General features: G+C 41.0%; 2 protein-coding genes across 2 annotated transcripts in view; one reads left to right on the forward strand and one right to left on the reverse strand.

Annotated features, from left to right (window-relative positions):
- The window catches only part of tmem129 (transmembrane protein 129, E3 ubiquitin protein ligase), a 149911-nt gene that overhangs the window by 20710 nt on the left and 106483 nt on the right, over positions 1-22718 (reverse strand). The window lies entirely within an intron of this gene.
- Positions 1078-22270, forward strand: LOC140318440 (dolichyl-diphosphooligosaccharide--protein glycosyltransferase subunit MAGT1-like). Its single transcript, XM_072396264.1, has 10 exons — positions 1078-1399; positions 1836-2005; positions 2078-2195; positions 5652-5792; positions 5920-6060; positions 16533-16622; positions 19115-19178; positions 20350-20424; positions 21567-21657; positions 21751-22270. The coding sequence occupies exons 1-10, from the start codon at positions 1265-1267 to the stop codon at positions 21764-21766; spliced, it is 1041 nt and encodes a 346-aa protein (XP_072252365.1). The 5' UTR covers positions 1078-1264; the 3' UTR covers positions 21767-22270.

A 22718-nucleotide genomic window follows, 5' to 3' on the forward strand; every position in this document is an offset into this window, starting at 1 on the left:
GGCATCTCTGGATCGCTTCCAAACATCATCTCGAACCGCTCTCGTCACAAACTGGAATATTACGGACCGCGGAGCGCTGTTGGAAGTAGCGGGATCCCTCTTCTTACCCAAGCGATGCACAGTCGACCGACCCACGAAGCTGCTCCACTGAAACAGGCACCACTCTTGTCAGAATGCCAATGATAACTTCTCTTAAATCCTCTCCATCCTTTTCATCTTCTTTTGTAATGCTTTTTTTTTTTTTTTGTGAAAAAATGTAGTGGGTCAAATTTGCCAGATTATACTGATGCTGATGTGTTTCGTTTTCATAACATCATATGTGAGTCCTCTTAACAAGAGGACATAGTAGTGCATTTGTAGTTCGATGAACATTTGCACATCAAAATGCACTTGATGACAGTTAGTTATTGAAGTATTGAGTATATTTATATTACTGTAATTTATTCTGTATTTTGCCAGATTATGTTGATCCTGGGGTTGTGATCATGGGGTCCTTGAATATTGTTACCCATTGTACAGCGAAGTTTTAATTTGGCACTGGTGTGGACGGGCCCTATCTTCTTTCTTTCTGTGTTTATGTTTATGCATTTAGCAGACGCTTGTATCCAAAGCGATAGGTAGGCATGTGGGGTAAGGCGGTCTTGCCTAAGGGCCCCTACTGGAGGTAGTGCCTTTCATGCAGGCAACTCAGGTCTCCCACATGGAAGGTGGCAATCATACCACAACACTATCCAGGCCCCTTTCTCTTTCTCCCACTTTCCCCTTTACCCCTCCCTCCTCACCACCGCTTCCATTCACCACCCCTTTATCAAACTCGCACTCCTCTACTTAAATCCCTTTTAACTCTCGTTTTTTATTTTACTGCTCTCCATCAAACTATCCATTGCTTGGAGATGACGTCAAATATCATATGTATCACGTCGTCTCATCTGTCCTCGCCTTTTTTCACGGAGGTGGGGGTGGGGTGGGGGGTTAAGGGGAAGTCCTTATCATAGACATATAAAGAATGGCCACCACATACTTCCGGTTTATTTCATTCAGTGAGTTACCCCTTTAATCAAAAAGATGATTCGACCAGATTCGACCACAAGAGTCACCGTTGCCAGTCACTACACGAATGAGTTACAAAGTATGTAAGTATCCTAAAGCTACGAAGGGTCAGGCGTTGGGAGGGACTTCGCTAAAGTGCCTGCGCGACGCTTGTAAACACGGAAGAGAGAGTTGGCCAATGAGAAGCTGACAGGAGTGGATCGCTTGCGCGCGTATGTGCACGCGTATGTGCACGCGTTGTCTGCAGAAGTGTGGACGGTATTGCAGAATGTTTGGAAAACTTTTAATTTCGCTGCTGTTTCTGGTCATTTGCTACCATGAGCTGGGTGATGCGCAGAAGAAGAAGGAGGTAAGACAGCTGGAGTCCGTCACAGCGAACAGTTCCCGCTTTCTGCCCAAAGTTTCTGTCACTTTTTCAAAGTCATCTGTTGCCCAATTCTGTTTCAGTACTGGGAGCTAGCTGAAGTAGCAGCCTGAAATGAAGCCCATGACATGTTACATCATTTACAGTTGTGATAAATTAAAAAAAATCAGCAGGGTTTGAAAAGAGTTATTTAGTTACTTTTTTAACTGATACACCCGTATAACTAAATCAAAACTACTATTACTGTTGTAAACTTTAGTGTTGGACTGTCTGTAATTTCGTGTAAGTAATGTTACACTGAGTGACTTCAACTCTGAGGCCCTCAGGAGTATGTTTTAGACTGAACAAATATCGTAAGAATAATGGGTTTTGTTTCAGAGGCACTATGAGATTTGTGTGTATGTGTGTCTGTCACGTGCAGACTCTACTGTCAGAGAAGGTGACACAGATGACGGACTGGGCCTCCAAGCGTTCGGTAGTCAGGATGAATGGAGACAAGTTCCGTCGCTTTGTCAAGGCTCCTCCTAGAAACTACTCGGTGTTTATCATGTTCACTGCGCTGCAGCCACACAGACAGTGTGGCGTTTGCAGGTGAAAAACTCCTCCAAACGTGTACTCATTTGAATTTGACTTGATAAGATTAAATGAGTCTTTTCTTCTTAGACAAGCTGATGAAGAGTTCCAGGTGCTGGCTAACTCCTGGAGGTACTCCTCTGCCTTTACCAACAAAGTCTTTTTTGCATCAGTGGATTTTGATGAAGGATCAGATGTCTTCCAGATGGTAAGGTTTTTTTTTTTTTCGTTTTTTTTTTTTTTTGCCATTTTGTGTTTTCATAGTCTACGATCCATATCTACATTTATTTCATCGTCTCAGGTGTATATGTTGCTATTGCAAAGAAATTTCCCAGTTTGGGATTAATAAAGTATTTCTATTCTATTCTATTCTATTCTATTCTATTCTATTCTATTCTATTCTATATAACCCAAAGAGAAAAGGTATTGCTATGATTGGAGAATCTTCGGACCTTGGTCCAACCGCAAACTGGATCCTCTTGACTTTATTTTTCAAAAGGAGAGATACTTTTCGGACTTAAATCTGCCATGTCCCAGTGCTGCAGGTCACATAATCTAACACTGAAGAACAAGACTTGTCAAACAAAGTTTTATGCTAATTTTTTTCCTAAACACTTAGATATAAAATAACTATAACTTGCTTGACTGTTTTTACCATAAATCATTCACTGTTACTGATAGTTTTCTTGTCACAAACGCACTCAAAACTGTAAAAAAGAAAGTATCTGATACTTGGATGACAGTTTTTAGCAGGTGCTCTTCAGGCTTCAGCTCACTGCTTTAAAGAATTACAATTCAAAATGTATTAGACTAACATACCCAGTGTTAGTCTTAGTAATATATATGGAAGGCGGTCCTTGACACAATTTGTTGAAAAGCAGCAGTTCATCAACTTGCAGCAATGTCCTGTAAGTATTTACAAAAACTGCACCTCTTAATTTCCAAAATATGACAAAAATTGGAATCTATGTTGTACCAGTTCAGCTGTACCATATTGTTGTGGTGGAGGCAGAGTTGCTTGTGGGAGATGTCTTGTGTTACTCTCATCTACTGTATGGCAAGAAGAAATGTTTTTTTATCTTTGGATGTCAGCCATAGATAATATTTAGAATGTTCCCGTATTTTTATGTTCTTCATAAATCATCATATGGTTATTGCTGCTGGAATGACCTCCACGACCATTCTGTGTTGCAGAATAGCTGAAGAAGCCTCTGACTGAACACACGCCAGTCTTTCATCATCATGTTATGTAGAGGTTGGGCAGTGTTGTTCTTTATGTTCATCAACTTCTGCAGGAGGAAACTTAATGAGATAGACACTTCTCTTGTTTCTCTCACAAACCATGGCCTCTTAGTACAGCCAGCTCCAGAACAATCTACTTCACACAGAGCCAGCCTTCTTTATCAATTTGTTCAGTTTCTTTGAGTCTCTGCTCTAATGATGCTGCCCCAGCTGATGCTGCAATGTAGATTGAACTCTCTGCCACAGACTTATTGAAGACATGCAACACCTAGGGGCAGACATTGAAGGACATCAGCTTCCTTAAGAAGTACAGTCTGTTCTGTTCCTTCTTGTAGTCCGCCTCAACTCAGTGTTGCATTTCCTGTCCAGTCTGCTGCCCGGGTACATCTGTAGTCTTCCACCTCTAATCCTGGTTATAGACAGTATTTGGCTTATTTCTGGTCACCCTAAAATTCACAATAATCTATTTTATTTTGTTTGTGTTCAAGATGAGATCATTGTTCCCACACTATGCCACACGGTGATTAAACAAATACAAATCCTACTCAGTCTGTTGTCCATCACTGATACACCCAACATCTGAGTATTTCTGGAGATGACAGGACTCTGAGTTGTAATTAAAGCCTGAGGTGTACAAAGTGAAGGGAAATTATGAAAGTACAGTCCCCTGTGGTGCTGCTGACCACTTTTTCAGACACACAACCCTTTAATCTCACAAACTATGGTCTGTTTGTCAGGTAGTCAATAATCCAGGTGGTTGTAGAGGTATCCATCTATATTATCTGTATCTTCAGCAGCTTCTTATATAACAGTGTAGAGTGAATTGTATTAAAAGCACTGTGATCCTCACAATGATGCTTGCTTTGACCAGATGAGAGTGGGCTCACTGAAGCAGGAAGAAGATGTCTTCTTCAATGCCAACCCCAGGATGATAAGTAAACCTTAGTGGCTCCTGTGTTCACATGCATACTGAAGTGAGCCAATAACAGTCTTTCTATGACTTTTGTCTGGTCTGTAGTCACTGAGGGCAGATTCATGAGATTGTTTTGGGTACTGGAATAAGGCAGGATGTCTTCCATAGCTCTGGACCCTGGTGCTGACACATTATGGACCTGAAGCCTTATTTTGATTCGGGAGACAGACCGACTGGAGGGGGAGGCAGAGGAGGTCTCATTGTGTCCTGATGTTGGGGGTGATGTTGGTGAGGCTGTGTTAGGATCCATGACTGAAGTGGAGGCTGACATTATGGAGATGTGACAGGGAGGATGTGAGTACAGAGAGGGTGTGAGGTCTTTGTAGATGGAGGCAGGTGAAGAGCATGCTAAGTTCTGACCTGAACCTATTGAAATGCATGTTCAGCTCATTGTCTCTGTTCAGTCTTCCAGCAGTTTGTAGATAATATGGACGTAAACTTATAGTTAACAGTTGAATGTCCTAGGTACAGATCCTCTCCTTCACAGTAACATGCCCAGGACTACACCGTCTGTTGGTAATAAAAACTGCAGTACTTCTTCCTTTGCTTTTGCTGCTGCTCCTAATGTCTCTGTTGGCTCGTATTATCTTAAGGCCGGGTCCAAGCTCATCCATTTTATTTACTAGACATCTGACATTCCCCATCAGAGTCGAGGGGAGATGTGGTCGAAACTTTCGCCACCTTACTCAATAAATAAATATATAAAAACTAAGCACAGTATGTTCTGAGCTATTGCAACTTGCTGCCACTTTGGCAGCGAATATCAAACTAATATAGATGATCATTAAAAAAAAAAAAAAAAAAAAAGGCCTGTCACCCTAAGTTGTTGACGGAAATGAAGGCTTCAGCCTTTATTATAAATGTAAGAGAATACTTCCAGGTAGTCTGAAGTTACTACATGCTTCCCAGAGCCATTTTTGGGGGGTAAATATATTCTCTAGAACCTTGTTTTGTCTTTGGTTCCTGAAGTGGAAATCGAGGGAGATAAGGAAAGGATCCCCTAAAAGACCCTAGTTGCTGTAAAATGTTCCTGTGGTCCCTGTGCTGTCGTTGGCCCCTTTTCCAGATACAGCTTTTCACTCAGAGCTATTCAGTGCTGGTGTGAGGCTGGTGCTAGAGCTAGTTCATAAGCCCCAGCCGGAGGAGATTCATGGATCTATGAGCATGTGTTCTCAATAGTCAGCAAAGATAATGATATCTAAGTGGAACAGTAAACCCAAATGCTGACATGTTGCAAATATTCATTTTTAAGTGTTTTGTGCACCTGTGTGAGTACAGCGTCATGACAATAAAGCACCAGATGTCATATATATTGACGGAGTAGCGTCTGTGATGACAACCTTTTTTTATTTGACATGTAAGAGACAAATAAATGACAAGTCATTTTTTGCAAATCAGCACAGTGTGCCTCACAAATTATATGTTTTGACTGTATTTATTTGTTTGCAGCTTAATATGAACTCTGCTCCGACCTTCCTCCACTTCCCATCCAAAGGGAAACCTCGTAAATCTGACACCTATGAGCTGCAGGTCAGAGGCTTTTCAGCTGAGCAGCTGGCTAGATGGGTGGCGGACCGGACGGATGTACAGGTAAGTGTTTGATCTGAATGACCAGGATCACATAATGAAAACCACAGCTGTTTGCCATGTTGAAATGAAAAAAATAAACTGAAAATGGGAGCCTGTGATGATCATCAGTCATGTTTGTCTGTTTTAGATCCGTGTCATTCGTCCACCCAACTATGCAGGGCCACTGTTGCTGGGTTTCCTCTTGGCTGTGATTGGTGGATTGGCATATCTGCGAAGGCATAATTTGGAGTTTCTCTTTAACAAGAATGTCTGGGCCTTCTCTGCACTGGTAATGGCTACCAACACAAACACACAAACATATTCTTACAAAATGATTGTTCCACAAGCATTTAAAAATGGCATTTTGGCAACCAAGTCATGAAGAGTTACAGGTGTTACTTTGTCGCGGTCTTCAGCCAAACATGTCTTAAGGTGTGCCCTCTCTATTGGGCACAGGTCAGGACTGCAGTCAGGCCAGTCCAGTACTCGTACCCGTACCCTCTTCTTCCTCAGCCATGCCTTTGTAATGTATGCAGAATGTGGTTTGACATTGTCTTGTTGAAAGATGCACGGACGTCCCTGGAAAATATGTAGTCTTGAATGGAGCATATACTGCTCTAAAACCTCAGTGAATTTTCCTGCGTTAATGCTTCCATCACAGAAGATGAAATTAGCTTTGCCATACCCATACCATCCAGAGAAGAGTCCAGATGCTCCCTTTGGTTCTTAGTCCAAAGCACATGGCCTCCATTTCTTCCAAAAAGGCTCTGGAATACTGATTGTTCTCATCAGAATACACATTTCCACTGTGTGATGGTCCATCCCAGATGCCCTTGAGCCCAGAGAAATCGATGCCACCTCTGGACAAGGTGGACATAAGGTGCAATGTTGTCTGAGGATTTAGACATCACAGGTATCCACTACGGATCGACTGATTATCGGCGCCGATTTTCAACCTTCAACCTTTTTTTTTTTTTTTAAATCCGATGGTCGTTAAGAGATCAATTTCAAATCGGGTTATTTTGACTCTGATGCAGCCGCGTCTCTCCATCTGTAGTCTCTACTCTGTCTCCAGCATTGTCCCACCCACAGCACCATCTGATTGGTTACATACAGAGCCAGGTCACAGACAATCAGCAGTGAGAGCTGTGCACGCACTCTGCTCACAAACACGGCAGAGAGGAGAAATCGTTTTGACGAGAGGAGAAGCTACGGAGGGGCAGCAAACTCTCCTGAAATTGCAATAAACATCCCAGCACTCTACAACTCACAGCTACTAGTAAAGTTCCTGTGAGCCCAATAAAGTTATATAAACATAAGCGGCAGCCCTGCTCGCTCGCAGTAGTGATGGGCGATTCATAAGTCAATCATTCAAAACTCGAGATTCTTTTTACTGACTCAGGAGTTACGAGTCATTGTCTCCATAAACTCGTTCACTGACTCACCGCTGCTACTGCCAGCTAACTGCAAAGAGGAGACATGTCACACAACTATTATTCTAACTGCAATTGTGTAAACATATAAAGCTAATTATTGTATTAGCTCCGTGGCTGAAGCAACGGCTCTGCTCCAGCTCACAGCTCATTCACTCTCCCTCCCAGCTCATAGAGCCCCTCCCTTACCCGAGAAACTCGCTGCTCCCTGCACGATTCAGGACTCGGCATACCCGACTTCCTCTCCCTCCCAGCTTCATTTTGAAGGAAGCGGGAGTTCATTGATTCTCCACATAATTTTATTCTAATGGTGCACTGTTGAGTGTTATTTTTGCACTATTGTTTAGGTTATTTAAATGTTCTATTTGTGCACAGTTTCATACATTTTATTATAATGACAGCTGACAGGAGGCAAAGACCCCAAAGGTGCTACCATGGGCTAGCAATCCATGGTAGCAGTAGCGAGGCCGAGCAGCTTTGTTACAACCAGCATAAGCTACAAACAAATTAAAGGGAATACCCCTAGGGTCAGTGAGAGCAGGGGCGGAAGATGACACGCATGCAGACTACATGGCAACTGACACTGGAACGAAAATGACTATAAGGTGGAGATGTGACTCAGTGAAGAATAGGGGCACGGACCTATTCTCTAGGGCTAGAACTGGACAGAATAGTTCTCAGAGCAAAAAGAGCGTAGCTGGAGAAAATAAGTGGTAGGCTAGAGAGAAGTAAGCTCCACGTTTGTCCTTTTGGCTGGCAGAAAATAACGTCAGTTACAGGCCTTAAAATGCATCAAGGAAGAAAGAGATGTGTGGTAAAAGAAGGGCAGTGTGTCCGCATCAATCAGTACTTTTTAAGATGTCAATCGAGATGAATTCCAGCGGCAGGTAGAAAACCACAGTCCGAAGGATATCAATAACACAGCTACGGAGGAGGAGGTTCTAAGAAGGGATGCAGCTGATACTGAGGTGAATAGGACAGTTAGAGAGAAATATGAAAGCTAGAGATAAGTGACCTAGGGCAAATAGCAACAAAATGGGAGGCAGTCAATAAAGATTTGTCATTAATATTAAGTAGACTAGGAGGAAATGGAAGCAATAAGTTGGAGAAGATGGAGATATAATTCACTCCTATGGTGTAGAAAGATTTGGGGTGCAAGATAGAAAGAGGGTTGAAAGAGTACAATTAGTTAAGTCTAGACAGCAAAGAGAAATTGGTTAAGGGAAGAAGAAACTTAAGAAAGCAGTGGAAAAGAGCTACAGAGGAAAAAAGGGATGCAAGGGAATTAATGGTTTGCAGGAAAAATTGAGAAGCAGTCTAGCAATACTCAGAAGGGCTGAAAATCTTAGGAAAAGGAGAAAAAAGGACCTGTTCAAGTTTTTTAAAGGGTTGTTTAACCATGATAAGGGAGGGCAACTTAAAGCAACAAAGTCAGAGGTGGAAGAGTATCTAAGAAATGCGTATTCAGATCTTGAGCACTGTAGAGTAGTAGGCCTTCCACCTGACATGCCACCATTATGAGAGATAGCTCATAAGATGGATGTTAGACCACCTAGGTGGAAAGAGGTTGAGGAGGTAGTCAGGCGTGCAAAGGCTTCGTCGGCCCCAGGGCCAAATGGGGCTTATAAAAGTGCATCTGATATCATAAAGTTTTTTTTAATTTGTTTTTATACTTTGTTTTTATTGTTTTTCCTTAGCATTGTATAAACATTTTACAGAGGGGAAACAAATAAAAAAGAACATGTTGGATCACCTTGCTTCTACAGATTTGTTTTTTTTAATGTCAATGTGATGCTCCTTGTCCTGTTGTTTCTATGTATTCGGTCCGTTTCTCCCACTTCCGGCGGCACTGATCCTTTTGAATCCTTATTTTATGAGACAGTTGTTCCATAATATGTATCTCGTCCATAATTTTCATCCAATCTTCCTGTGATGGTGGTCGTTGCATTCCCTCTTGCCTCCATTATTTGGCCATAAATTGTAGAGATTATTATGAATTTCTTAGCGTTGTAGAATGCAGTTATGGTTCTGATTATTGAGTTTTTGTCTTCATTAACACTGTTCCTTATCTGTAAATATCTGAAATAGTCTTGGTTACTTAAATCATATTTTTGTTAAATCTCCTGGAAACTCATGAAGTTTATGTTTTTAATTGCTGTACATATCTCTGTTAATCCTTTAGGAATCCATTGTTTAAATCTTTGGTCAAGAGAACCAGGGATAAAACCCTCGTCATAAACTATCCACCGAAGCAATCCAAGCTCTTTCTCTAGTTTATATTTTCATACTAGATTAAACCATCATTTTAGTATAAACTGAGTGACTGTATTCACCTGTTTAATTACACTAATTGCTTCTTCTTTGTCTGCAATAAGACTTTGAATTTCTCTTCCTTGTATCAATTTTTCTAAATTCTTCCATAGAAATACCTGGAAGAAATAACTGTTTGATGTTGTATGGTTAAGTGATTGCTGAAACATTTTATTTGTTTCTAGTTTTCACGGTGTTCCATCATTTACGCAAGAGAATAAAGGTGATTGTGGACATCAGTACGAAGCGTGGATCTTTTAATGACCAGAGTAGCAATAAACGCTATCAAAAGCCTTTTCTGCATCAAGGCTCATTAAGGCTGCACATTTTCCCTTTTTTAGAATATGATTAAATAATATGTAGAGTTCTCCTTATCTTGGGCTTGAAGTCCCTTAATAAAGCCTGTCTGGTCTTCATAGATAATGTCACTGACAAAGAAGTATTCATACCTTTTGGAAATAATTGAAGTATACAATTTATAATCAACATTGAGTAGTGATATGGGTCTCTAATCTGAACAAGTCTCACTGTTGTTTTTCTTGCGGATCACTGATATTACCGCTTCTTTCCAGGAAAGGGGCATTTCACCATGTTCAAGTGTATAGTTGAATGATTTTTCGAGAAGAGATTTAACCTATACATGAAATGATGGGTGAAGTCAGATGATCATTCTGTTTTTTCCCAACTCATAGTAAGTTCGGTTTCTCAAAGAAATCTTTCATTTGGTCGATGTCTGCAGAGGGAGGCTGGCTGTACAAGTCTCCATAGTAGTTCATAAATTGAGTTACAATCTCTTTGAGGTCATGAATTATTTGATTCGTATTTGTATCCCTTATCTTGTGAATTGTCTGATCTGCTTACTGTTTTTTAATTTGGTTGCCCTTGGTCCCCCTTCATAATAGGATTGTTTTAAAAATCTAGTCTTATTTTCAATTTCTGTGGTTAATATTTTATCTATATTATCCCTAATTTCCTTAATTTGTGGGAACAATGAGGGTCTTTTGTGTTGCTGTTCAGTAATATACAGCTACTTTTCTTTTTTATAGTCCTCTGTTTTGTTTTGTTTTTTTTAAATTGCTGCCGTTTTTGCAACCAGTTTTCCACTTATAACTGCTCTAAGAGCGTCCAATAAAATAACAGGGGTAACCTCTCCATTATCATTTTCATTTTGATAGGTTATGTCTTCCTTTAGCTCCTCCACACTTGACTTGTTATTTAATATTCCCACGTTTAGCCTCCATAACGTATTTTTCTCCTGCACTTTCAAATTGACTTCGAGATGGACCGCACAGTGATCAGATACATCTGCTTCTTGAATTTCACACTTCTTTACCCTATTTAAATCATTTAGTGAATAGTTTGTGTACTCTCTTAGAAGGATGTAACTCCCTCCATGTATCAACTATTCCAAATTAAGTGTTCTCTTGACCATTCTTGTTACATGGTTGGTATGTTTATTCTTGTTTGTCGTGTCCAGCTTACTATTCATCACCATGTTAAAGTCACCACCACATATTAATACTCCATCCATTTCTAAGATCATGGTATCAAATGTTTTAAAGAATTGTTTTTCAGTATGAGGTGGAGCATATACATTAACCAGTGTCACCATTTCATTTTCTAGTTTGCCTTTCACAATAATAAGTCTCCCTTCTTTATAACTATTTTTTTTTTTTTTTTTAATTCATTCAAATTTTACTGTGTTGGGGATAAGTATGATCACTCCTCTTCTACATCCATGGTGGAATGTGAAACTATAAAATGAGAGCCAAACCTCTTAAGTTTCTCACTTTTAAATGAATATGTAAAAATATATTTTACATTTCCCCATCTCTTATCAGGGAGGGCGGTGCCCCACAGATATAAATGGGCTGGCCTCCACTGAACTGGACGTTTTTTGTGTGCAAAAGAAACAATACTAACCCTTTTTTGTCCAGGAAGGAAACCCAGACATTCCTCTTCCCAGTGACATTTTCCAGCTCCTCCTGAAGGATTCCAAGACATTCCCAGGCCAGAAAAGATGTATAATCCCTCCAGCAAGTTCTGGGTCTGCCCCAGGACCTTCTCCCAGTTGGACGTGCCTGAAAAACCTCCAAAGGGAGGCAACTAGGAGGCTTCCTAACAAGATGCCAACCAAACTACATCAGCTGAATGATGTGGAGGAGCAGCGGCTCTATTCCAAGCTCCTTCTAGATGGTCAACCTCTTACCCCTGTCTCCGAAGGAAACCTATTTCAGCCGCTTGTATACACGACCTCATTCTTTGCCTAGATCTGTGACCATAGGTGTGGGTTGGAACAAAGCTGGACCAGTATATTGAAAGCTTCAACTTCTGGTTCAGTTCCCTCCTCACCACAACAGAGCAGTGCCCTTATTACTGCTGACAAAGCCCCAAACCATCTGTCCATCTCTCACTCAAACTTGTCATCACTTGTTAACAAGAATCTGAGATACTTAAAGTCCTCCACTTAAGGCAGGGACTCATCCCTAGTTTGGAGAGAACTTCACCTTTTCCCATTGAGAACCATGGCCTTGGATTTGGAAGAGCTGACTCATCTCTGCCACTTCACACTGCTGCAAACTGCTCAAGTGCATGGTTTGAAGAAGCCAATAGAACAACAACATCTGCAAAAAGCAGATATGTGACCCTGAGGTTCCCCAAATGGCCGTCCTTGTCTACCTGACTATGCCCCAAGATCCTGTCCATGAAAACCACTGCCCTGGCTATCCAACAAACAAACAAACTTGGGTTTAAAAGGTACCCAGTATTCCCACAACATCCACCACAGAATGCCACAGGGAACATGTTCCTAAGCCTTTTTCACACATGTAGACTGGATGGTCAAACTCCCATGACCCCCATAGTAACTCTGCAAGGATAAAGATCTGGTCCACTGTTCCATGACCTGGTGAAAATCACAGTGCCCCTCCTGAATTCGAGGTTCAACAATCGGTTGGAGCCTCTTCTCCAACACCCTGGAGTAAACTTTCCCAGGAAGGCTGAGTAGTGTGATTCAGTACCTGTTCTTAAAAAGGAGAACTACCTACCTGGTCTGTCACTCCAAAGGCATTGGCTCAGATCTCCATGTGACATTGAAAAGGCATGACAGCCCCACAGTATCCAGAGATTTCAGCATCTCTGGGCAAATTTTATCCACCCCTGGCCTCTTACTGCCAGGAAAGCTTTTTAATTACCATAACAACCTCTGCCATGGTGATGAACAAGCCTTTCCCCAAGTCATCAGGCAATGCCTCCTCAGTAGAGGACATGCTGGCCGAATTGAGGATATCCTAAAAGCGCTCCTTCCATTGCTTGATGATATCCTCAGTTCAGGTCAGCCGTTCTCCATCAATGTCAAGCACAACCTGACACTGACGGTGCAATCAAAAGTCCTTTCTATGGCCTCACTAAATTTCTCCCATGAGTTGTAGCTTCAGCAATCACCAATGCTGCAGCCTTTTTGGTCACAGTCCCTGTCTGTTGCTTCAACCGGGTCAACCAAGCCCCAGGTCCTTCATCGCTGGTGTCCACCAGTGGATCCTCTGTGTACCACCACAACAGGCACTGAAAACCATCAGGCCTCAGCTCTTAAAAGCCACATCAACAGTTCAGGAAAATGGACAACTTTCTCCTGAACATGATTCTATGTCCCCAATTCTTTTTTTATGTATTTTAAAGGTTTGAAAAGTGCCTCATTTTTGGATACTGTGCTTGAACACATCATATGCATCGCATGCATTTTTTGATCATGGAGATGCAGGGCACTTGCACCAAATCAAGTTACTGGTGGTTTGATTTTCAAAGAATATCTATAGACGGATGAAACCGGGTTCCATGTATACTTTAAGATTAGTCACATTTGTAGAAAAATTAGATGCTGTCTATGTCTGCAGGGAAGAGCTGGAAAAATATACCTTGGAAATGCTTGAATTTGACTTTTGGGAAAGTAATCCTGTATGAAATAAACTGTCAAAGCTGTGATTCCTAACCTGTTCAGCTTTAGAGCCCAGTTTTACAAACAGCTAAAATACTGTGTAGAGCCCTCAAGCTCCCAAGCCTCAGGTGGAGGTTTCCTGCCCCCTCTGACACTTACAGGAAGAGTGCATTTGGAGCTTCTGATTTGGTCACACTTAAGGTTCCTAGTAGAGATAGACCAATATAGTTTTTTCAGGACCGATTATTAGTAGTCAAGAAGGCCGATAACCAATATTTGGAGCCGATATTCATTTGCAGTAAAAGTGAAAATTTTGCCGTCAAAATTTTAAATAATACAAACTCCAACACTTAAATTTGTTTAAATGCCATTAAACATGTTTATTAAACAAATTTTCAGATAATGGAACATGTCAAAGTTTCTTTTTTTTTCTTAGAATTTTACAACAAAGATGTCTATTGCCTAACAAAAAGGGCAGGGAGCTCCAAGGCTCAGCACCGTGTCTAATAAAGTGAAATGAAACCTTAAACAAATAATTAGCTCTCTGAAGTTTTCAATTGTAAATAAAGTTTACAGTTCAAACAAAAAGTGCAGGGAGTTCAACAGCATCTCTTATGAAGTTAACTGAAAATTGAAATAGATAAATTAATAGCTTCCTGAAGCTTATAAAACTAGGCTGCTACATTACTAACGATTGATGTTACTATAGCTGAAAAAATACAATAGCAATAGGAGAGTCTAACACTATTCTTTAGCTATCTCCTCAACATGCTTCCCTGCAACAAAACTGGACTGAATTGAGTTTTTCAGGTTTTTACTCTTTCTCTCACTCACACACATACGTCTACTATCACAGACTATTTCCATATTGATATGTTCAGCAGCCCGTCTGGAGGGACTGCGAGCTAGTGAGGGGATACTGGAATCCTCTTACTGACTTGAGTTTGTATGAGTCACTCACTAAAGTGATTTTTCGAGTCACTTGAATCAGTCACCCAGAGTGTGCGCCACAGAATGTACAAGTTCCAAACAACTCCAAATCATTGTGAAAAAGACAAAAAATCAAGAAGTCTTTTTCTTTCTTTCGCACTAAATAAACGCAAATCGCTAATAAATTAACATTCAGTGCGACACGGTGAAAAATTATAATGTGCACAAATGGAACATTAAATAATAACTCCCGCTTCCTTCAAAATGAAGCCGGGAGGGTGAGGGAGCGAGTGAGCGGCCTTTGAACTGCGAGTCGGGCATGCTGAGTCCTGAACCGTGCGGAGCAGCGAATTTCTACGAGCTGGGATAGAGAGAGCGAGTGAGCTGTGAACTGCGAGTCGGCTATGAATCATGGGCTATGAATCATGAGCCCTGAATCGTGCGGAGCAGCAAGTTTCTCGGGTGAGGGAGAGTGAGTGAGCTGTGAGTTGGAGCAGAGCCGTTGCTTCAGCCACGGAGCTAATACAGCAATTAGCTTTATACGTTTACGCAATTGCAATTAGAACTAGAAAATTTCTGGAAATTTTGATATGGGCATGCCCTACTGCCCATTTCTGCCCCCTTGCTGCTTTGCGTACGAGGTTACAATATGTTGTGGTCCAAATCGTCCCGACTCTTTAAATGTTTGAACGATGTGTGTACGATAAACTATGGCCGAGCAAAAGGCTTCCGAAATCAGCATGTGTATTCATTAGCATTCAAATTGCAATAGAATTAACGTTGAAAATTCTCAAAAATTGTAAATGCCACCCTAATGAGACTTAAGCATGTTGTAGTCCAAACTGTCCCGAGTCTGTACGATAAAGTTTGGCCAAGCAAAACCTCTCCAAAATCAGTATGTCAATCATTAGGCTAAATTTCTCAAAAACCGCAATAGCCAGCATAATGAGACTGAAATATGTTGTAGTACAACGCGTCCCGGGTTGGGGAACATTTTAATGATTTTTCTACAATGACCTGTTGCCTAGCAACAAGCATCCAAAATCAAATTTACACTTTTTTTTTTATTTAAACTTAGCTATCGCAAAAACCGGAACACCTAGCGTAACGAGGCTTAATGACCATTTAGTACAAAGCGACCCAAGTGTTTGAACGCACGAATGATGTCTCTACGATAAAGTTGGGCCAGGCAATAAACGTCCAAATTTCTTCGCTTCCTGGCTTCTACCCTAGTAAGGCCCATCAAGACACGATGGAGATGCACGTAATGATGTATGCATTACGTGGGTTGCGAGTTGCGGTTTTCGTGGTAACAAAATGTTCAGAATCCTCATAGAAATGCATTGGGATGACTCGACTTCGGGCCGTTTTCCACCATCGCAATATGGGCCTAACATATAGGTTTTTCCGAATTTTATCGTACGTCTTTTTTTTTCCGCATATTTTTTTCAGGGATGTTCTTGGCACGCACGCACCCCCCTGTCTTTATTTTTTTTTACCTACTTATAGGCGATGGTAATATATAATAATAATAATAATGTGCAAAACGTTTAGCAAAATTGCAATATAGTCATGCCATTTCTTGGCATGCCCATAATAACAGTTGTGGGACATGTCTTCTCTTTGCAGTTAGCTGGCAGTAGCAGCGGTGAGTCAGTGAACGAGTTCATGGAGACAATGACTCGTAACTCCTGAGTCAGTAAAAAGAATCCCTGTTTATTTGTTACAATTTCGGGAGAGTTTACTGCCTTAACTTACCTTCGAAACATATATCTGCTCTCATTAGCTTCTCTCATCAAAACTGTTTCTCCTCTCTGCCATGTGTGAGAGCAGTGTGTGTGCAAAGCTCTCACTGCTGATTGGCTCTTACCTGGCTCTGTGTGTAACCAATCAGATGTTGCTGTGGGTGGGACAATGCTGGAGACAGAATAGAGACTACAGAGAGGTGCGGCTGCATCAGAGCCAAAATATCCCGGTTTGAAATTGATCTCTTATCAACCATCGGATTAAAAAAAAAGGCTGATGTTGATATGCGTCAAAATGCTGAAAATCGGCCCGATAATTGTATTCTAGTATGTATAGCTTGCACACTCTTTAGTTTATTTAGCTCTCTATAATAGAGGTGCGTGTCTGTCTGTCTTTCTTGTGTTTCAGTGCTTTACCCTGATAATGACTTCAGGCCAGATGTGGAACCATATTAGAGGACCACCTTATGCACACAAGAACCCCAACACTGGACAAATTGTGAGTTAAAAACACAGTTCATGAATACACTGAATTAAAACCACTGAAGTTACACTGGTCATACTGTACTTTGCACTGTTAGGGCATTGGGATATAGCTGTCCTGTGGATTTTAGTTTGACACTGATTCCAACAATATTTTCACAGTACAATGACCAACACAAAGTATCACAGGGATCTGTTTTACTTTTATGATTATTCAGTGTTTCTTCTTGGTTTGACTACTTTGGCCTGCCCAGCCTCGTCGTCCCCATCAACCTGGGACAGATTAGCTGATACTCGAGCATCTTCTGCTGGATCACAAGGGAAGCTGCTTCTAATAGTCAGCACTTGTCTGTACAATCTGTGGTCTGATGCACCTACATACTGTAACTTTTTAATTCAGAGACAGTACTGGTATTGGAAGTTAAAGGAAAAAATGGCAGCCCTGCTGCCTATCTTTTGTATAACTGATTCTCACTTTGGTACAATGACCTAGGTAGAAGGGGTCTTTCATGATGATGGCAGTTCTTCAGGCAGAGTGCTTGTGACACATCAACAGACAGGAGGGTAGAGGGACACTGATGACTGGGGATGCTTTCAGTCGTGCACCTGTAGAGGGTAGAAAGAGCTGCGATGGGGAGGTGAGCCCTGGTGAGTCTTTAGCGAAGGCTCAGGTGTTGACCATTGAGTAGAGGTCATCTATAAGATGTACACCCAGGAACATGTCATTGTTCACCCTCTCTACAGCAGCACCCTCAACGAACGGAGACATGTGATTGGTCCTGCTGTTAGGCCTGGACTCTACCATCATCTCCTTTTGATTTTTCCACAGGTGGTGGAAGTTGGCACGAAACTGTAAGTGTCCCAATCTCAGACCTGTATGGTTCCCTGTTGTTGCTGATGAGTTTGACCTCTATTGTGTCATCAGCGAACTTGATAATTGCAGTATGAGATAACAGGGTGAAGAGCAGAGGGCTCTAGACACAGCTGTGTGCTCACTGGATATCTATTGCTGTCCATTAAGAAGCCGAGGACCCATGTGCAGGTGTCAGAGTCCATGTTTAGCCACTTCACCTTGTCCAGTAGTTCTTGTATTGAGGAGTTGAAACCAATGAAGAACATGAAGGTGTAGGTGTGTTGCATGGTGGTTCTTCTCCAGGTGGGACAGTCTTCAGCAGAGCAGTTGTGAATGCAAACTGTCAGAGTTTGTTGACAAGTCACTCAAACCCACAGTGATGGCTTCTTTATTTGAATCGATGTTTTATATAAAGACAACCTCCATGGATATTTCTGTGTTAACAGTGCAGCTTTGTGTATGTCTGTTTTTAGTCAGAGAACCTCATGGTTCTGACATGTCTTTTATGACTGCATTGTATGTTCTTCTGAAGGACATCTTTATGTTGGCGATGGGACAGGTTGATGATAGCACACATTCTCTTTCCACAGGATGGGAGGTTGAATCAAAGAAAAGTTGCAATGCAATCTGTTGGTTTCTTTTGCTCAGGATTTGTTTTAATTGGTTCTGTATGAATTGGACCAATTTGGAACTTAATGAATCTGATTTGATGAGATTGTGATTGGATTACAATTAATCAGCTTGAATTGGACTGTATCTTTGAAGTGCCCTGGGATGACATTGTTGTGATTTGGTACTATATGAATAAATCTGAATTGAATCAATCTACTTAAAAACATCCATTTACACAGCTCTACCTTTCACTGGATGAAAACCCTCAGCAACCAGACTCATGAAGTTCCTGTTCAACATAAAAAATTAACCACGCTCTGGAAGAAGACGGGATCGTGTTCTGCTTTTATTGGGAATAAAATCTTTGGATCACTGTCACAATCCTTGGATCTTATGAGTGCTTACTTCTCTGATTACTGCAGTGTTTTATTCCTGACAGTAGAAACTGTCATAGTTACAGATCCATATATCGCAGAACACACTCCCATTTTCCTCCAGAGAATGCTGCATTTCAGGCAGTCGACAGGGATTTCACACATCTGGAGTCTGCTGTGGAGTGCTGCTGTCTGGGGAGGTTTTCCTTTGCCCACAGTGCCTCAATTGCTTAAAAATAGTTAGTTAGTGTAGTTAGTATGCACAGCTTTCTCTTCATAACAGTTCATAATAACTTCAAAGAAGTTATTCAACAAGATTGTTTTTTTCAAGAACGATATGCTCAGAAATTCCAGTTCAATTGAGAAACTATTTAGCTGGCTTGCATGTGATTCAGACACTGTAGCTCAGAAATATTTGGTCATACCGCCCAGCACTAGTGTTGGCTGATTCTGGCAAATTCTCCATAAAAAAGACTTGATAGTTTTGCAACAGTAAGGCTACACAAAACCCATAATGCATCACTGTCAGTAGAGGTTTATTGGGGGAAAAATAAATAAATAATTAGATATTTTGAACTTTGTCTATTTTTGCCATTCCACTTTCCAGCAAAAAGCTTACTTATACTCTGGATAATACAGTAACTAATAGATTTAACTTTGTCATTTCAGAGTTACATCCATGGCAGCAGCCAGGCCCAGTTTGTAGCAGAGACACATATCGTCCTTCTCTTCAGTATCCTTCAACTGTATGCATCGACAGACCTTTATATTCAGCACACCCTGATGACATAACCAGGAATCCTCACTCTGTTAACTTTTACAAAGTACTAATTAAAAAAAAAAAAAAAAAAAGCTAAAGCAAAATTAAATCAGGGAGACAATATTTTGTGACCCCCTGCCTAAAACAGTGTTGGGACTTTCATGTGCCACAGAAACATCTTACTAAAGTCATCATCAACACTTTAACCTGTCCCATAGCATCTGGCAGCTACATTTTGTCTGTGTTTTGGCCTTTATTCACAGAACAGCAGTCTTCTGTGTTAATCAGGAACGGATTCTATGTTGCTGACATGACAGCTCAGACAGAACACAAGATCAGAATCAAGTTTATTGCCAAGTAGGTTTGCTCTTACAAGGAATTTGACTTGGTGTAGTTGGTGCAGACAATCTATATATATATATATACAGAATCTAGATGTATATACAAATAGAGAATGAGCGTAAATTTAACACAGAAAGTCTGAAGACGCTACCTTAAAGTACCTTGTAGGTCTGGAAAGGGAGAGAGTCAGTGTCAAGGGGGTCTCCGGGCCTTGTTGATAAGGCTAGTAGCGGATGGGAAGAAACTGTTCTTGTGGCGTGAGGTTATGGTTCTGATGGACCGTAGCCTTCTGCCAGAGGGGAATGTCTGAAAGAGTTTGTGACTGGGGTGCCAGGGATTAGCCACGGTCTCAGCCTCAGTCCTGGAGGCGTACAGGTCCTGGAGAGATGTAAGATTGCAGCCAATCACCTTCTCTGCATACTAATGACATGCTGCAGTCTGCCCTTGTCCTTGGCGGTGGCAGCAGCGTACCAGATGGTGATGGAAGAGGTGAGAATGGACTCAATAATGGAGGAGTAGAAGTACACCATCATTAACCTTGGCACTTAGACCTCAGCTGCCACAGGAAGTACATCCTCTGCTGGATGTTCAAGTATATATCTGTGTATGTAATCACAGTATATACTCTGTACAGTAAGCTAGCGCTTCAAACCACTTAACTGGTAACAAACCAAGTGGGCAACTCTACATCTCCGTCACAAGCTTGGTTAGTGTCTATGCAGATTGTGAAATCGTTGGACTGGGGACTTTTGAGCAGACTGACATGATAGGCTTGAGGTCTAACCCTTGACCTTATTGTCAGATGGTGCTATAACAATGGGAATAGTTCTGCTGTGTGAGGCTGCTACTTCTGACATGGACATTGGAAAGAGGAAAGGTAAGCCCCCGCTAATCTTTTTTTTTTGTTGTTCTACCTACAGTCTAGATCATTGTTTAAAGTTGTCATGGTTTTTATGTTTAAGAGTGAAGGTTAAGGGAGAACCTGTACTTTTTTAATTTATCTTTTTATCATGGTCCTCCTCGTGCCTTTTTGTTGGAAACCATTATTTCATGCTCAGATGTGCACTGTTTTGGGGTTGTTTTGTTCTTTCCATACTCACCGAAAGCTTCATTTTTCTCCACTGATGGATTTCAAATTGATGTGGAGTGATGATAAAGCCATCTTCATCTCGTACAAAATGCAGCTGGTCATCATTAAACAGAAAAAAAAAACATGATCATATTGACGTGTGTTGGCCTCACTCCATTATCTTCCTGTTTATTAGAGAAGTTGACTTCAAGATTGTATTGCTGGTTTTTAAGGCTCTAAATGGTTTGGTTTCATGGAACAACATTCCCGTCATGTAAGAAGTGCTCAGACTTAAGGAACTTTCAACATGCTACTGACAACCTGCTTCTTCTCTTGAGCTTTAAATTCAGATAGAACTTGACAGATTTTACTGTGCAGCACTTTGTTTCAACTCATGTTGTTTTAAATTACTTCTATGAGTTAAAGTGACACTGAAATGTTAGCTTATGGAATTGTATTAGAAAAGCATCTGTTTCTGACCAGAGAGGACAGATTTGACAAAGAAGCAATACTATCATTAAACTAAGCCGCAAACTTTCACAAAGACAAGAAATAGCTTTGTCACCGTGAGGTCAGCACAGTTGTTCCAGTTTAGGTGGAGCAAAACTGTAAACTGGTGGTCATCTCAGATTAGGTTTTTGGCTTTTAAACGGTCTTAAAATAAATGAGTAGTTTACAACTGAGTCCAAACTGATTTAACAATGCAAAGAGAAAACCATTTATGTAGTGGAGATGTTTATAAAATGTCATTTTTTCTTCTTAGTTTTTTTTTTAATTGCATTTCTTTAATTTGTTCCATTTTTCAGCAATCTGACATTTCATGTCTGACACTGAAAGAGGAGAGCATTTCTTTTCTGCCTTAATTTACAGGATGAATGGACACCTGCATGCATGTTCATCAACACGTGCCGTACAAAATGTACTTAGAAGTATGTGTGTATGTGTGTCAGTCATGTGCGTAGCAGGTATTTGTCTGGTGATGCTGTTTTTCAGCTGGCTGCTGTCCATTTTCAGGGCAAAGTACCATGGATATCCATACAGGTAGGCACATTGGCATCATTGTACGCAGTTGTTTATGAGTTATGAACTGATTTAGTGCTTTATTTGCTAAAAGTCTTTCTTTCTCTGTTGCAGCTTCCTGATGAGTTAGTGCTCAGAATTGTCCTTCAGCTTCAAGGCAAAGCTTAACTTCAGGCAGGAAGTTCTGAAAAGGGATTTCCCTGGCAACAATGAAAAATTACTGTTCTCTTAGCCATGGCTTGTCATCTTATCTGTTGAGTTGTGTGCGTGTGTGCGTGTGTGTGTGTGTGTGTGTGTGTGTGTGTGTGTGTGTGCGTGTGTGTGTGTGTGTGTGCGTGTGCGTGTGCGTGCGTGCGTCAACACACATATACTGTGCCTTGTAATGTGTCAACCACAGACCCCTCAGCATCACTAGGATTTCTAAACTGCCAGGTGCCCAAAGATGTTCTTTAATTCTGTCAGAAATTTGATTTTCTGAAAAGTAATTAAGAGATGTTATTTCAGGCATGCAGTGTCTCTGGGAATAAGCCATGTTGGTCTGACTATATATGGATGAGATAACATGTCAAGTAACTCTTCTCTTGAGTCACCTTGTTCATCATGTTAAGCAGCATACACAGAATAAAAGTTGAATTATTGTGTGCTAGTAACTTCCTGTCTAACTTCCAAACATGATTTCTCTTTTTGTCCTTCTCACCTTTTCCAGCTGCCACCAAATATTGACATAAGTTTATAGTCCAGATGTTGATTAGTTAGAATTATTCAGTTTCAATTAAATTGATTTTATTTATTTAGTGCCATTTCATCTCAAGGCACTTCAATGATACAGTCCAATGCATTGTAATCATAATCTATCCATCCATTCATTTTCTATACCCAATTTAGGGTTGCAGAAGCCTATCCCAGGGTACACCTTGGACAGGTTGCCTGTTGATGGCCTGGGCAACACAGAGACTACACTCATTCTTAGGGACAATTTAGAATCACCAATGAACCTAACATGCATGTTTTTGGGTACCCACGCATACACTGGGAGAACATGCAAACTCCACACAGAAAGCCCCCAACCTGGAATCAAATCT

Source organism: Leuresthes tenuis, unplaced genomic scaffold, assembly GCF_036924035.1.
Source record: "Leuresthes tenuis unplaced genomic scaffold, fLeuTen1.0.hap1 SCAF_11, whole genome shotgun sequence".
Classification (NCBI taxonomy): Eukaryota; Metazoa; Chordata; class Actinopteri; order Atheriniformes; family Atherinopsidae; genus Leuresthes; species Leuresthes tenuis.